Source organism: Urocitellus parryii, chromosome 3 (assembly GCF_045843805.1).
Source record: "Urocitellus parryii isolate mUroPar1 chromosome 3, mUroPar1.hap1, whole genome shotgun sequence".
In the NCBI taxonomy this organism is placed as follows: domain Eukaryota; kingdom Metazoa; phylum Chordata; class Mammalia; order Rodentia; family Sciuridae; genus Urocitellus; species Urocitellus parryii.
The window spans coordinates 114,744,360-114,760,964 of NC_135533.1; the positions used below are offsets into that span (position 1 = coordinate 114,744,360).

General features: G+C 51.6%; 1 protein-coding gene across 1 annotated transcript in view; it reads right to left on the reverse strand.

The window, feature by feature from the left end:
* Nucleotides 1-16,605, reverse strand: part of Myo18b (myosin XVIIIB) — a 216,663-nt gene that overhangs the window by 116,884 nt on the left and 83,174 nt on the right. The window contains 4 exon segments of the mRNA XM_077796031.1: nt 3,063-3,152; nt 4,226-4,369; nt 5,219-5,347; nt 10,097-10,162. Of these exon segments, the coding sequence (XP_077652157.1) occupies nt 3,063-3,152; nt 4,226-4,369; nt 5,219-5,347; nt 10,097-10,162 (429 nt within the window).

A 16,605-nucleotide genomic window follows, 5' to 3' on the forward strand; every position in this document is an offset into this window, starting at 1 on the left:
CCACTTTGCCAGAGGATAACCAAAGAGCTCAAAGCATGCAGAAAAGCTCACATTAAAATGGCAGTGTGGTACAACTGCTCACCTGTGAAAATTGCTAAATGAAACAACAGACAACACCAAGTGCTGACAAGAATGTGGAGCAACTGGAACTCTTACTCATTGCTTTAGCAAACTCTTGGGCAGCATCTATTAAAACTGAACCTACAAATGCCTTACCCCCAGCAATTCCATTTCTAGGTATCTTCCTAACAGAAGTGTACCACACATGCACCAAAACACATGTGCAACAATGGTTATAGTAGGTGTATTTATAAAAGTTCAATATTTAAAATGAATAACTAAATAAGCAACTGTAAAAAAAATCTGGAAACAACCAAATGTCTACTTGGAGTAGAATGTAGAATGGATAAACAGTGGTGTGTTCACACAATTGGAAACTTATACAGCAATGAGAATGACTGGCCCAGAACAACCCACAAATTTGTGGGTGAATGTCACAAACACAAGGTCAAATGAACAGAGCAGACACAAGCCAGTGCACACATTTTTGTGCAGATAAGAGTGAGAATAAACTGGAGAAAGTTACTGTGATCTTAATCCGTAGGTGGTTTTGTATTTTCCAATCTAGGCAGAACATGTCTATGGAACATCTAGTTTGCCTCTTGGCTCTTGCTGCTAGGAAGCTCAGTGTTAGACTGCCAGCCCACATTTAGTGGATCCTTCCAACCATTCTGTGTCTATTATCTGCCAAGTGGGGGGCTCCATTGGATGGACAAGAGGCATCCTGGCCTTTGGGGTCTCCCCATGTAGCTGGGACACTAACATGGGGAAGCAATGGTCTGAATGGAAACCAGGTAGTGGTCCAGAGCAGGGCCATAATCCGCCATGAGAATCCCGCTAAGGCTTCCCCAGGGCCAGCTCACGCAGAGGTCACAGTGTGAGCAGGGAAACGGAGGCGGATGGCAGGTTCTAAGGTCTCTTTCCCTGGCTTTGTATATTCTTCAACTCCTATGACCCTTGGGTATTTTTTGGCTTTGAAAGTTCACCTGACTTCTTAAAGCCCCACACATCTTTTTGCAACCATCTGTGGCACCAAGGTGCAGAGAACTGGGCAGAGCCATCTGCAGTCACCAACACACAACTGCTCAGTGCAGGTCTCAGACCCCGGGCTTCCTCCGCTCCTTCTCCAAGTGTCCCCACATCCCAAACTTCACGCCACAACTCCAGATCCACCACATGCTGTCCATGAGGGAGTTCTGTTGGCTTTACCATAAACCAGTTCCAGGGGCCACTGTCCCTCATCCACACGGAGCCATCGTATCACTAATAATAACAGGGACTCATGGGGGGTCAGAGACCTAGTTTGCACTAAGCTATAAATCCTATCCCGGGATGCCCCAGGACCTTGAGTCGCCATTTCCATTCTGTCTGCACACCTGAGCATAAATGGCACGTGGAATCGTGCCGCTCTGTAATGGAATATCCCCTTCCAGGGCGCCTTCCTGTTATACAAGCCTGTCATTCGCCCTCCCGTTACGGTCACCTCTCTTGCTTCATCTCCATAGCAATTCAGGATCTGATGGTAACTGACTTGTGTTCTGTCTCCGTCTGTTAACCTGGAGCTTGTGAGGATGGAGACTTAACCTTGTCCCTAGCTGCATCCTAGGTGTCCCATCAAGTTGGGCATAGTGGCACATGCCTGTCATACCAGCGGCTCTGGAGGCTGAGGCAGGAGGATTGAGAGTTCAAAGCCAGCCTCAGCAACTTAGCAAGGTCCTAAGCAACTCAGCGAGACCCTGTCTCTAAATAAAATACTACAAGAGCTGGGGATGTGGTTCAGGGGTTGAGCACCCTGGGCTTAAACCCCTGTACTGTAAAAAAAAAAAAAAAGAAAGAAAAAGATCCACCTAGTAACTATTTAGCTTTTGCAGACCACATGGCTTCCAGGTGCAGCCACTCAGCCTGATCCTGGTTGCAGGAAGGTGGCCTTATCCTACACATCAATGAACGGGCTCCAATAAAACCATCTGCAAAGAGCAGGAGATGAACTGGCTTAGAGCGGGGGCCGTATCCTGCACTCTCTCCACGCACTCTCCCCTTGGGGGGCTCGGTTTCTAAGGTAAGTAACTGTGTCCCCGCAGTCCCCTATGAACAGGCTCCCACCGGGGCACTCACACTCCTTCCACTGCACATGCTCCTGCTGCGAACTCCCTGGTGTTTCGCAGACACATGGTGACATTCCCTAGCACGGATCCTTAGAGTGGGATGGCGGGGCGTCGGCCACGGACAGCCTCGGCTCCTGCAGACGATGCCAGGTTGGTAAAGAGCAGCGAGACAGGGTGCCGCTCCCCTGGGAAGTGCAGAGTCCCCGCTGCTGTGCACTTTGGGGGACATTTGGCGACATGGGATGTCTTGGTCTTGCCAGTCTGAAGTGTGACCTGGCACCTAGTGCGTGTTCGTCTGCATTTCCTGCTTGCTAGTTAGGTTGAGCATCTTGAGTTTATTGGCCACTTTATCGGCCCGTGACGTCTGGAACACACCAACTCTTGAAATGAGAGCCTCCCCCCAACCATCAGGAGATGCTTCTTCATATTTTTGACCCATTTTTTTTTTTTCTGTTGGAAACTTAGTGTTCCAGATGATCTGAGGAAGTTCTTTCCTATTGTGGGTTTTCTTTGACAGGTTTATGAGCTGCCAATTTGGACTCCGAATACATATCGTGTCTTCCCTGTAGGCTTTGATCAATGGCAGTTTGTGACTTTAATGTAGTCAGAGTGCCATTTTCCCCTGCGATTTGTGCTTTTGTGTCATTTTAAGAAATTCTTCCTTTGGAGCAGAGGATGTGGGCGTGAATCTCAGTGTCACATGAGTTCTACCTGATTTCCTGGGGCCTCAGTTTCCTTCTCTGCAAAATGGGCATAACAATGGCCGGTGCCTCCCGTGTCATTCCCAGGGTGTGTGCAGCAAGTCTGAGAGCATGAGGCAGACAGCCACTCGTCCCCTCTGCTGACCTGGCACCCATGGAGCCCCGTACAGGGACCTGTGAGGAGGGAGGGAGGTACCTGGCTCTCCAGGCGGTCTGTGTTCTGCCGGAGCTCAGTCCTGGACTTTATTGACTTTTCCAGCTTCTGTCTCAGCATTGTGAGCTCCTCCTGCAAAAACACACACCTTGCCAGAAACCAGTCCAGGCCAGAGACTCACACCTGACTCGTGTTCACAGGAGTCCAAGGGCCCAAGGTCTCAGTTAATCCAGGGGGATGGGACCCAGCCGTCTCCTGCACAGAATGGTGCTCTAGGAAACAACAAGGTTCCCCATGCTTCAAAACTGCTAAAAGAGTAGGTTTTGAATGTTCTCCCCACTTCCAGATGTCCACATCTGTGCTCGTGTGAGTCTGGCCCACAGCATCCCAGTCTGGGGACCATGTGCCAATCCCTAGGAGGGGACCATGGCTCAGCCTGAGATGGGACACGCGAGCTGAGGACGTGTGCTCAGCCGTTCGCCTCCCAGTGCCTCCGCCCCAGCCCGGGATGCCGCCATGGGGAGCAGCTCATGGGCTCCCTGCGGGCGAGGGGACGTGAACTACCCCCACACAGGGAACCGGGCAGCCGTAAAGAGGGAAGAGGACAAGGAAGGACTCAGAATATATTTTTAAGTGTCCAATGCAAGGAGCCGGGGAGCACGTAGGCTGAGCGTCCTTCTCTGAGACCCGTGGGGCCAGAGAGCCTGGGGTCCGAGGTTCTCGGGTCTGGGCGTCCTCGCGGGGATTGTACCAGGTGAGGATTGGGGAGTGCGGATGCTCAACGGTCCCTTTTACTTAAGAAAGAAGGAACCTCGTCTACACGGATTTGCTGATGTCTGCACAGAGAAGCGACAGGGGACATAAACCAGAAGCCATTCGGAGCCGTGGCTGGTGACACAGGGGAAGGGACAGGGAGGAGGGTGTTTTCTGAAAAGTAGGGAAATAAAGAACCCCACAGCGTGTCTCTGGGAGGACAGTGGGTGTCCCTGGGTCCCAGCGGGTGTGACGGTTAGTCAGCACCCCCCGCCAGAGGAGCAGGGTGCAGCTGGAGGATGGTCTGGTCCATGGAGGCAACAGAAGGGGACATTAGGGGCAGCTGGGCGGAGTGTCCCCAGGGAAGAGTGCTCAGGGCTGAGCCCCCGGGTTTAGGTGCCAGTCGGGGGCAGGAGGAAGCAGCTGCCCTTCGGCTGCCCACGTGGACTCACCTCTTTGGCTCGAAGCTGCTCGGTCCCAATGGTGGCACTCAGGAGTGGCCGGAGGGCACCAAACAGCTGCCACCACGGCCAGTCCTTGACGGCCAGGAACGCGGCCACGTTCTTCTGGATGCACTGGGCAGCCAGGTGGCGAATCTGCACGGGGTGGAGAGGACAGGACGTGAGGAGGTCCCTCCCTGCACAGTTGAGAGGAGAGGAGGAGGAGGGTGGCCCTGGCAACGGAGGCCGTGGGCCCAATCCGAATCTCGTTTCCAAATCCTCCCAAGGCACCCGACAGTGGAAGTGCTGTGGGCCAGCGGGGGTGTCCACAGTATCTCAGTTGCTGATGTTTTCACCCCTTCCTGCCTTTGCCATGTGCGTACAGTTGAATCCACAAGTTCATAGAAACTGGAGGTGCGTGTCATGGGACCCTGCATTCTGGTAGTAGCATTCATAATAACCACGCCAAGGTCACAGCTGCTACGTGCCGCCCTCCTTACTAAGTGCCTTAATAAGTGTGTCCCTTTCCCAGTTACTAAGAGTCAGAGGTGGGATTTGAACGTAGGCCTTGTTTGTCCTCAAAGTTCAGCCGGTTGTCTCCTCTCCGTTGTGCAGGTGGTAAGGGGAAATCCAGGCTCCAGAGAGCTCTGGAGATGGCGACCCAGGATGGCTCAGGACTGTGGCATCCTCAACCCTGGGTCCCCACGACCTCTGGCTGGTACCTGCCTATCCTGTCTGCTCACCCTGGACAGTGATCTGCTCCAGACAGGGGACAGCTGAAATTGTGAATAGGCTCAGGAGGGCCTGGCCGAGCTCATGGACACCTAATCAAGGCTATCACTTAGAACATGTCCCAGGGACAATCACAGCGTCCTGCAGAACATCCCTGGCAAAACGTCATCGCACTGCTTGGTGGCCCTTGGACCAGCAGCAGCATCAGCGCCGTCCAGGGAGGTAGGTGCCCTTCCTGCCCATCCCAGACCTGGGGTCAGCCCTGCAAGGTACCTTCAGCTTCTTGAACTCCTGGCGCGACAGGAAGCCCTTGCAGGCGGCCTGGAAGAGGACGATGCTCTGGGACGCCAGCTTCTCCCGCTGCCTCTCCAGCCTGGAGACCACCCCTGCCTTGAGGAAGACCTGGCAGAGAGAGGCTGCGGTGACTCCCGGACTCAGTCCCGGTGATTGGGCTGAGAGGTGCTGGGAACTCAGACCCCAGCTCTCCTACTTCCTGCCCCAGTATTTGCTGGTAGCATCCATTTGTCTCCCCATGGCTCCACTTTCCCCTCTCCTAGCCCCCAGATCCGCAGTGTGGCCCAGGCCCCAGCAGCCTGGGCAGGGCTTGCAAGCTTGTGAGAAGTGCAGAATCCCTGCTGGGTGCAGTGGCACACGCCTGTCATCCCAGTGACTCAGGAGGCTGAGGCAGGAGGATCCCAAGGTCAAAGCCACTCTTAACCAAAGCGAGGCCCTAAGCAGCTCAGTGAGACCCTGTCTCTAAATAAAATACAAAATGGGGCTGGGACGTGGCTCCGTGGTCGAGTGCCCCTGAGTTGAATCCCAGCTATTCCCCCCATCCCCCCCAAAAATAGAAGTGCCGAATCTCTGACCCTGCTAGTCTGAGTCTGCACCCTGACCCAGGGGTTACATGCATCTTAGTTTGGGAACCACTGTGGGACAGATGTGCTTCATCTTCTCCGTGCACCAGGCTCACCCAGGGCCTCACCAGGTAAGGATCAGTCAGTGGATCTGGAGTCACCCTGGGGATATGCCTTTCTATAGGTGCCACTGGCTGGTGACCTGAGAGAAGCCATGCCCCAGAAGGACTTCAACCCAGCCTTGCGGAGGGGCAGAGCTGAGGGGAGGTGGTGCCTCAGGCTTCCAGTGGAAACGGCTCAGCGCTTGCCCACGGGCCCCTCATCAGTGATGGACGGTGGCCTCCACAGCACCTGGATCCATGGCTTCTCCGCTCCCCCCAGAGCTGCCCTCTGATGGGCAGCAGGGAGCAGCCCAGAAACGCAGGCTCCCTGTTGGCCAGAGGTGCAGGCCCAGAGGGCTGGGGGCCAGGCTGAAGGTTTTTCTGAGAAAACCTGAAACTCTGGGGACAGACCTACTCAAGACAGCACGGCAGGAGAGTCGGGGCGCCCGGTTCCTCAGCTCCCCACAGGCAAAAGAAAGATGCCGTGGACCTGGGGTGTGGGTCAGCGGCAGGGGACAAGTGCCTCTTCAGATGAACTATGCTGTTTATCTCTAAGAACAGTCGAGTAGGTTTCTTGGTCAGATGAGGCGTGAAATCCTCAAAGTACCCATTTCTCAGGAGGCTCTGGAAAGCCCTGTCTTGACTGGTGACTTCGTCAATTAGTGCCTGACATTCATGCAGCAGAATGGGGGAGGGGACTTCACATGCCTGATCCCCTGCACCTTAGCTACAGGGATTCTGCAATGTCACAGAGGGGAACCAAGGCTCAGGGCACCCCCCACGATCCTCCACCAGTGAGGGGAAATGCCAGGATTTATATCCTTCCCTTACTCCAGATCAGGCCACCGTTGTCACTGAATGTGACTGACTCCTGCATGGCTTCTGCATTAACAAAGCCCCTCAGCCCTCCCCACAGCCCCAGGAGGAAGGGGTCTTGTAACAGACTCGAGTCCACCCAGGAGGTGAGGGAACGAGCTAAAACTCGAACCCGGGACCTCAGGTGCATCCCTCACACCCACTCCTCATGTCGACCTCGAGCTTCGTTTCCTCGCCTGTGAGGATACAGACATCTGCAATGTGAAGTTCGACTGCAGTTCGATTCCACGGGGAACCAAGAGCCTCAGTCGATTCTCCATTACCCCAAACCTATTTCCAGTGAAGGAGATGGCTCTGCCCATCACTGAAAGACACTTCTCAACGGAGAGATGAAAATCGGTCCACGCCACCGGCGAGAACCCCTTGTGGCAACTGCTGGTTTGCTTTGCGGGAAAGATGCCTGCTGCCAGCCAGGGCCACGGGAGATGAGTCTCACTGAAATAAAGACCTGAGTGGCTCATGGCCCGTCAGACGGCCTTAATGATGACCCTATGATTTCACAAGTGGGTGAGTCCCACAAGCTGCTATTAAAAAAAAATCAATGATGGAAATGATGACAACATGAGCTTGTGTCTCTCCATAGGTGACAGGGGCCGCGGGGACCACTATTGATTAAGTATGATGCTTTCATTACAGAGATAATTGGAAACGACCACACACAGAATGGGAATCGGTCATCATCACGGCAGAATCTTATCGTATTATTTCTTTGGGGTTTGCTCCTTTTAGAGGTCGACCGAGAATGGAATCATGCCTCTCTCAGAAGACACCATGGCCCAGGCACAACCCTGGAGAAGGCTGAGAGGTCACAAAGAAGACTCTGAACTATCCACATTTCACGAGTCCAGCTGCCGATGAGGCCCGAGCAGAGCCCACACCCGACACCCCAGTCTGTGAGGAACCCGTGGGGGTGGCAGCTGCCATGACGTTTTTTTTCTCTGAAAATGCTGAAAGTCGAGATTTTCAGAAAAATCTTGATATGGTGATTGCCCCCATTTCTGGTTCACAGAGGAATGAGCTCCTCTCTGCTTAGTCCTTACAGAGATGAGAGGAGTTTGATTCTTTAAGCGTTAGAATGTCGCCCTGTGCAATCCTCGCCTCCTTCTGTAATTAATGACAGCTGACTTGTTAAGTGACCACCTACTGGTTCCCCCACGTGGGATGCAGAAAGTTGTGGCCCCATTTTACAGGTGAGGTCCTTGGGGGCTCAGAGAGGTTTAGTCACTCACTCAAGATTCACAGTTAGGAAGTGGTGGAGCCTGGGTATGGGCCGGGTCTGGCCCCAAAAGGTTTTTTTTCATGGGGCTTCAGGGACTTCCCAGCTACGAAGGACCAGCCCACAAAGTATAAAATACTGCACCTGCTCTAAGGGCTCAGTCTATTGTCCAGATACATTGACCTTGAGTTGCTCTTGGCAGTTTCTTAGTGAACACCAATAGGATTGTTCAATAGTAATAACATTTTATTATGGGGACATTTAGGTTTATAGACTTCTGGCTTCTGCCACTGCAAAAAAAAAAAAAAAGTGTGTAATGACTTTTATTTCCCTCCATGCTCTGCGGGAGCTTCTGGGATCGTGGGAACTGATTTCTGTCTTCATGAAATAGCTGACTAATTATCCAGTCCAGTGGTTCTCAGGCTGGAGCATGCCTTAGGATCACCTCGGGGCCTTGGTGCTGCAGACTGCCGGGGCCCACTGCAGTCTCCGAATCACTAGGTCTGGGGTGGAGGCTGAGGGCTGGCATTTTGACCACCTTCTCAGGTGGTACTGATGTGGCCGGTCCTTGGACCACACTTTGAGAACCGCTGGTCTGCAAGAATGAAGGTCATGGGACTGAATCACTACCCCTTGACTCAGGAGCAGAGCAAAGGGGTGGAATCTCTTCATCAATAAACTACATACAGGACCCTGGCCATTCGCCCGGGCATTTGAGAAGGGCCTGGAATTTGGACTGAGCAGGGTCTTCTCCCTATTTGTCCTTGGAAAACTGATTATTTCCAAAAGATAGAGGCTACTTGTGTGTAAAACAGGCCTGAGCTGTTGTCACCCGAGAGACTGGGAGGGACCAAGGTCAGAGCGTGAAGTTTCCTGGTAGACCACCTGGCTCAGGGACTGGGGAGATTATTCTATGGGAAATAGTTGCAAAGACCCAGATGCTGCGACTCCCAGCAGGAGACCTCAGGCTGGGACCAAAGTGGACCAACAGCATGGACCATAGTGGACAAGTAGCTTGGACCATGCCCCTCAGCAGGCCCCAGGGCCAGTAGGGAGATCCCTGTGTGCTTAGGACAAGCTGAGGAGCAGCCATCAGTGTGAGTGACAGGGAGCTCTCCAAGGAAAGCGTCACTTTCAGGGATGGTGCTGGGGCAGGCTACGAGGTCAGAGATGGCCCAGGGTGGGCTTGTGCTATGAGGGCCCTTCCCCAGCAGCTCCCCTAGCACCCAGGGCTGGGATCCACCAAAACAGCTCAGAGGAGGCTGTTAATCCGTCGGTAGGTAACTAGCCGGGGAGATGGATGCAGTCAATTTCCCTTACGTCTGTGCCCCCTCCAGCCTGTATTTCTAAAAGTGATCCCTTCCCCTGCCACCACCTGGTCCTCGAGTTTGAAATCTGTGTGTCTCTCTTCCCAAACGACAGCCCATGGAACAGGGTTCCAGAAGCCAGGAAACCGAATACGCCACAGGAGCAGAAGGCTGAGGCAGTTTCCACGGTCAGAGAGTTTGGAAACCCGTAAAAGGATGTTTCCCGCCTTGAAAATGTGCGCTACGCCGCGTGCTGGGGAGGAATCACGTGCCTCTCACACACTGGCGCACCCTGGGTCAGCTTTGGGTTTGCATCTGTTTGGGAAAAGCTCCCTCAACTTGAAACCCACAGGCTCCTCCTGGAGCCCCTGCTCACTGCCTCCCTGAGCTAGGGCAGCAGTGGGGCCACAGAGGGTGGCAAAGTACGAGTTAGAAGGTTCTGAGTGACCAGAGCGCTCCTTTGCAGATTTTATAGCAGTTCTTTTTTTTTTTTTTCCCCCTGAGACTCAGAAGGTCATGTGAGGGCCAGAATGCTAACTCTTCCAGACCACTGAGGTCCCTGGACTTGTGACCTCTAACAAATGACATTTCCCAACGCAGTTTCTGCCCTCATTGTGACATTGTTTCTTCACGGCCCTGGGAGAGGGGCAGGGCAGAAAATGACTTGCCCGTTTTTAGTTTGGGAAAAAAGGGAGACCCAGAGAGATCATGCGGTCAGGGGTCACGGAGGTCAGACGGCTGTGGGGTTCATCCCATGGGATGGGCGGAGGCCATCAGAAAGACGCTTCACTTACTTGGCTGTGTCCCAGGGCCACTGCCGTCTTCTCCAGATCCAAGGTCATCAGGAGCTGCTCCACAGCCTGGGGACAAGAGGAGAGAAGTCAGGGAGGAGGGAGGAGGCAGAGGACCCTGCTGGGAGGTGAGGCTCCGGTGGCAGACACCCCCGAGGGGAGGGGAGCCCACCATCTATGGGTTTTGGCCTTCAGAGCCCTGGGCCACATAGGCGAGAGCAGAAAGCAACATGTACTGAGCACCTACTGTATACCAGCCACTCCACTAAAAACTTCAATGACACCCAATTTGCTTCATCCTCATGACAGCCTTGGGTGGGCTGCCCTAGGACCACGCCCAGTTTACAGAAGAGAAAAACAAGGCACCAGATGAAATGAAGAGTGTGGACAACAGCACAGCAGCTCTCGAGAAATTCAACCTAGGATTTCCCTGTGGTCTAGCTATCCCACTTCCATACATATACCCAAGAGAATGGAAAACGGAGCCCCCAAGAGGTACCTTTACTCCAATGTTCATAGCAGTATTATTCACAAGAGCTATAAGGTAAAAACCACCCAAGTGTCCATGAGAGACAAATGAATAAACAAGACGCTCATAAACAAGATACGGTATATCCATGTGATGGAATATTATTCAGTCATTAAAAAAGAAAGAAATTCTGACACATGCTACCCCAGGGATGAGCTTTGAGGCCATTATGCACAGTGAAGGAAGCCAGTCACAAAGGGACAAATACTGTATGGTTCCACTTATACAAGGCCCCGACTTTAGGCATATTCATAGAGACAGAAAGTAGACTGGTGGTTGCCAGGCGCTGGGGGAACGGAGAATGAGTTAGCATTGAAAGGGTCAGAGTTTCGGTTTTTGCATGAGGGAGTTATGGACCCAGATGGTAGTGCTTTTTGCATCATGTTATAAATTTACTTCATGTCACCAGACACATGACAGACGTCACACTATGTTATAAATGCCACCCTATGGCATTTTATTGTGTGTACACATGCACACACAATTTTCTTAAGACCCTAGATGAACCATTTCTCTAGGGCCACAAGGTGACCCAGGGCAGAGCCGGGTTCCAGTGAGGTCTGTCTGGCTCATCGCAACATCTCTGCTTGGAATGGCTCCCTGGGTTTCAGATGGCTCCAGAGGATCTGAGGGCACCAGGAAACCCACCCCCTGTGTCACCAAGTCCCCCCCAACAGCCTCCCCAGCTCTCCGTGCATCCTTCACTGAGCACGTCAGCTACTGCCTCACTCACCGTGACCTTGCCCGCCCGACCTAGATCATGGCAAGGAGAATCTGTGCCTAATTCACCTCGCATTCTCTCCTCTGCACTCCAGTGCCGTTCTGTATAAACAGTAGGCGCTCCATTCACAGGATGAACAAGTAAGAGAAATCAGGAGGAAAGGAGAGCCAGTGCCATGTGGAAGAATTCACTCGAAGACGTTTCTGGAGGCGGCACAGAACCGGCCACCAGCGAGTTCATGGAACGGCCCTCCTTTCAGAGGGTCCTGCAGGTTTGAAACCAGCCCACGGGAGATCTGCTCCCTTCCACGGATGCAGGTCGTGCCCGCCTCCTCGGTGGCTGCATTCCCCCCACTCCACCCTCGAGCCACCCTGCAATGGTCTGCTGTTCATGGAAAACCACAGTCTATTTTCAGAATAAAAGGTCCAAAAAAAAAAAAAACAGTGATTGTAACACTCAGGAGGGGAAAGGGTGGGCGAGGCTGGGGCCGCGAAGTAGATGAGCTTCGACTCCGTGGGTGAGCACGGCTCGGAAAGGCCCCTAAGGTAGACAGACCCCCAAGTTGCTTATTGAGATTCCCAGATCACAATGAGGGCGGCAGCCTCGTCTCCACCCTGAAAGAACACTGCATGAAGCTCCTCCAAAACTCAATGGTTTCACTTATTACATTTGAGCCAAAAAAAAAAAAAGATTTCCAGGGAGCCACAGAGAGCAGAAATGCATGACGACCTTTCTCTCTGCACAAGGAAAAAGTACACTGACATAGACTGAGAATAAAATGGGTGGGTAAGCGAGGGAGATCCGTGAGGGTGGGTGTCCCTAGTCTGTCTTGGCAGGCAAGTCCAGAGTCGATGTGAGAGGAAGAGATCAGGAGTCGGCCTACCCGGACTCAGGGCTTGGTTCGATCGTTCATAAACTGACCTCAGACACACACTTTCCTGGGAGGCTCAAACTTCTTTCAGGAAAGTGGGGAAAATAATGGCCACTGTCTGAGGAGATTCTGAGGCTGTGCCGTGGGAAGAGTCACATAGTGTCTGACGTACAGTAAGCTCTCAATGAAAGCTAGGAGTCACTCCAACCCAGAGCCTCATGCTTGGGCCAAATCTTGGTAGGGTTTCTGCAGAACATGGAAGTCTTTCACCTGTTGGATCAACCTAAACACCGCCAAAGAACACATTTAGCCTCCACAATGACCAGGACATCTTGTCCACCTCCTTGTTTTCCTAGATTCCTTTAGATGTGTTGGGCACCCCTATAATCCCAGTGGCAATGGAGGCTGAGGCAGGAGGATCGCAAGTTCAAAGCAGCCTCACAATTTAGTGAGACCTTAAGCAGCTCAGTGAGATCCTGTCTCTAAATAAAATATAATAAAATATTAAAAAGGGCTGGGGCAGGGCTGGGGTTGAGGCTCAGCATGTGTGAGACACTGGGTTCCATCCTTAGCACCACATTTAAAAAAAATAAACAAAATAAAGGTACTGTGTCCATCTACAACTAAAAATATTTTTAAAGGGGTGGGGCTATGGATGTGGCTCAATGGTTAAGTACCCCTGGGTTCAATCCCTGGTGCCAAAAAATAAATAAAAATAAAAAAATTCCTATGGATGTCTGTGCAGCTGAGAACAAGAATATGCAGCCCTTTGACTGTGTTTTAAAGGTAAGAAGGCACAGGCATAATGGAGGTGGGGAGCAGGTGAACACAGCCGTTCATGGTGCAGGTACCCCATTCCTCACCTGCACGGTGATCACGCACCTCTACCTGGGCCACAGGCACTGGGAGGATCAACTGAGAACATACGAGAAGGACTCTGTACATGACTTTGCAGTTAATTGCTCTTGTGAGCCTCGTTAATACGACAATTAGATAAACCTGATGAAGTTGCTCTGTTTAGGCCAAATATCAATTGTTTATTCAGCCTGACACAAGGCCATCACTGTCCAACAGACAGACAGCAGAAAAAGACATGGCAAGGACCCCGGAGACGAACAGAGGTGACTTTCTTCCTGCCTCTTGATGGAACCAGCACTTTCTTCCTGTTTTTGTTTTATTGTTTTAACTATTTTATTTTATTTTACTGGTCTTGGGGATTGAACTCAGGGGCCCTCTACCACTGAGCCCCACCACAGCCCGATTCTGTACTTTATTTAGAGACAGGGTCTCACTGAGCTGCTTAGGGCCTCACTGTGGCTGAGGCTGGCTTGGAACTCGTGATCCTCCTGTCTCAGCCTCCCCAGCCCCTGGGATGGCAGTTTTGTGCCACTGTGCTTGGCCAGAAACAGCACTTTCAAGGATCAGAACTGCCCACAGAGTTGAGGAGTCTCCTCTTGGTGTGCAGTGCTACTTTCATGAGAAAAACACTGGCCATTTTGCTCTACGAAAGCACAGTTTTCAGTCTGTTTCTAAGTCTGAGGACGGCTTCAAAAGCTTGCATTTAATAATCGAGTCTGTTTCCAGACCTCTGCAATAGACAGCCTTTCATCCCCATTTCACAGGGAGAGAAACTGAGGCCCAGTACCATGGAATGACTTGGCAAAGGTCAGGACACAGGAAGTGATGGCAAGGGACCCAAACCGAGGACCCCCACACACACTGCTGTCCTTGTCTGGTCTGGAGGGTTCAGAGCCCAGAAAACCCCACTCGGGGCCAAGTTAGAAACTGTCATTATCTCAGCAGAAAATAAGTGGGTCGGCCCGAGTCATGACTCAGCCTGGGGTGGCCGCAGAGCACGGGCCAGCCAGGAGTCAGCCGGGTGACAAGGGAAGGGGCGGCCGCAGCGGGCTGGACACACCCTTGCATTTGTGGCTCAAGGATAAAGAAGAACAAGAGAGACCAGGGGAAGGGCCCCAGCTACCTGGGTCTCCCCTCTTTGGGCAGGAGACAGGAGCACAGGCAGAGGCAAGGGCACAGCAGGATGTGGAAAGCTAGAACACAGTTGTCAACTGCCAGGACACTCCCCAGCCCACACAGAGGGCCATCGAAGAATGACAGACTGCACAGACGCAAGATGTCTCACAGGGAAAACTGTTGGCTATTGAGATATGCTGACATGGGGCGACTGCGGGGAAGCCCCGCTTTAAATTAAAAAATACACACACACACACACACACAAACTGGCAAGAGATGCCAGTGGTCCCACACCAAGGGAAGGCAGACTCCTTAAGTCTATACAAGAAAAATTACTCAATATTTAAGAATACGTGAATCTACAATTACTATAGCGTGTCACCTAAGATGTCCATTTTCGCCTGATACAGTGGCACATGACTGTCGTCCCAGCAGCTCGGGAGGCTGAGGCAGGAGGATCCTGAGTGCAAAGCCAGCCTCAGCCACAGCGGTGCACTAAGCAACTCAGGGAGACCCTGTCTGTCAATAAAACACAAAATAGGGCTGGGGACGGGCTCAGTGGTCCAGTGCCCCTGGGTTCTATCCCCAGGACCTCCAACCCATCCTCCCAAAAAATGATGTCTATTCTCAGCAAAAATTTTAAAACATGCAAAAATTTAAAAATCACCTAGAAATGAGGATGATCTCTACTTGGGGGACAGGGAGGCAGCCAGTAGAAACTATCTGAGTGGACTCAGAATTTGGACTCAACAGACAAAGGCTTCCAACCTGCTATTAAAAATATGTTCAAAGAGCTAAAATGTTTAATGAATTTAAGGACAGCACAGACTGGGGGCCTAGCTCAGAGCACCTGCTGGCACATGTAAGGCCCTGGGTTCAGTCCAAGGCTTCCCCTGCAAAAAAAAAAAAAAAAAAAAAAAAAAATCACGACTCACCAGATATAAAATATCCATAGAGAGATAGAAGTTGCTAAAAAAAAAAAAAAAAAAAAAAACAAGTGGAAACTCTTCATTCAGAAAGCACAGTAACTGAAATCGTAAATTCACCAGAGGGGCTCATCTCATCTGAGGGAGCAGATGAGGCAGTGAATTTGGAGACAGAGCAATGGAAATCATCCAATCTGAAGAACAGAAAGACGCAGGAACAAAGAGACCAAGCTTCAGAGCCAGGCAGGCAGGCAGCACCGAGCACACCACACACGGGGAGCCCCAGAAGGAGGGAGCGAGGAACAGAGGGCACAGGAGACAGGAGACTTCAGACCACGGGACCTGATGTCGGCTCCCCAGACAGTCTGCACCTTCCAGAATGGGCTGTGGATTCAGAATAGGATCAGCAGGAAGAGAGCCACCCAGAGGGACGTCAGAGGGCGGAAAGCCACACCTAAAGGGATGATCTGCAACTCTCGGAGCAGAAGGAAATGTCCCCAGGTGAAGGCTGGCCCAGAACGCAGTGGGACTGCTCACTGAAACACCAGAGAGAAAACCCAAGTCAGCCCACCAAGAACTCCACACCTGCGAAGACCAGCCTTCACAAACCAAGGCAAAATGAAGACCTTCCCCGGCAAACAAAGGCGCCAGAGAACCTCTTGGTATCAGACTTGAACGGCTTCCTCACCTGTATTAAAAGACGGAAGAAATGGTAGAGATCACTCAGATCCTCAGAGAAATAAAGAGCAGCAGAAAATATAGAAATATAGGAAATATGAAATATGACATGAAGATATTCTCCTCTTCTCCCCCATTAAATAATTTAGAAGATCTAAGGTGAGATAAAAGACAACCACACTGCCGTATGGTTGGGTTCGTGGGCTGTGATGTATACCACAAGAATACCACCAACGCGGCAGGAGAAAGGGTGCTACCTTAGAACCAAGATTTCAGACCTCCCCAGAATTAAGTTAGCGTTCATCTGAATTTATCACACTCACGTATTGCATACTGTCCTCCCTAGAACAACCACAAGAAGATAAGGAAAGGGTCCATTGGAACAATACCTAGTTCATTCAAAATGAGGAAGGGAGCCAGATGTGGTGCCCACGCCTGCCATTCCAGTGGCTCGGGAGGCTGAGGTAGGAGGATCATGAGTTCAAAGCCAGCCTCAGAAATTTAGTGAGGTCCTAAGAAACTCAGGCATGTGACGGGAAAGCTGATAGAATTAAAGGATAGATAGGGGATTCAAAATTTGGTCAAGCATGGTGGCCTACACCTGTAATCCTTGTGACTCAGGAGGCCAAGGCAGGAGGATCATGAGTTGGAAGCCAGTCTCAGTAATTTAGCGAGGCCCTAAAAATCTCAGCAAGACCCTGTCTTTAAATGAATTATTTTTAAAAGGAGGCTGGGGATGTGGCTCCATGGTTAAGAGTCCCTGGATTCAATATGTGGTACAAAAGCAATTAATTGATTAATTAATAACTGGAG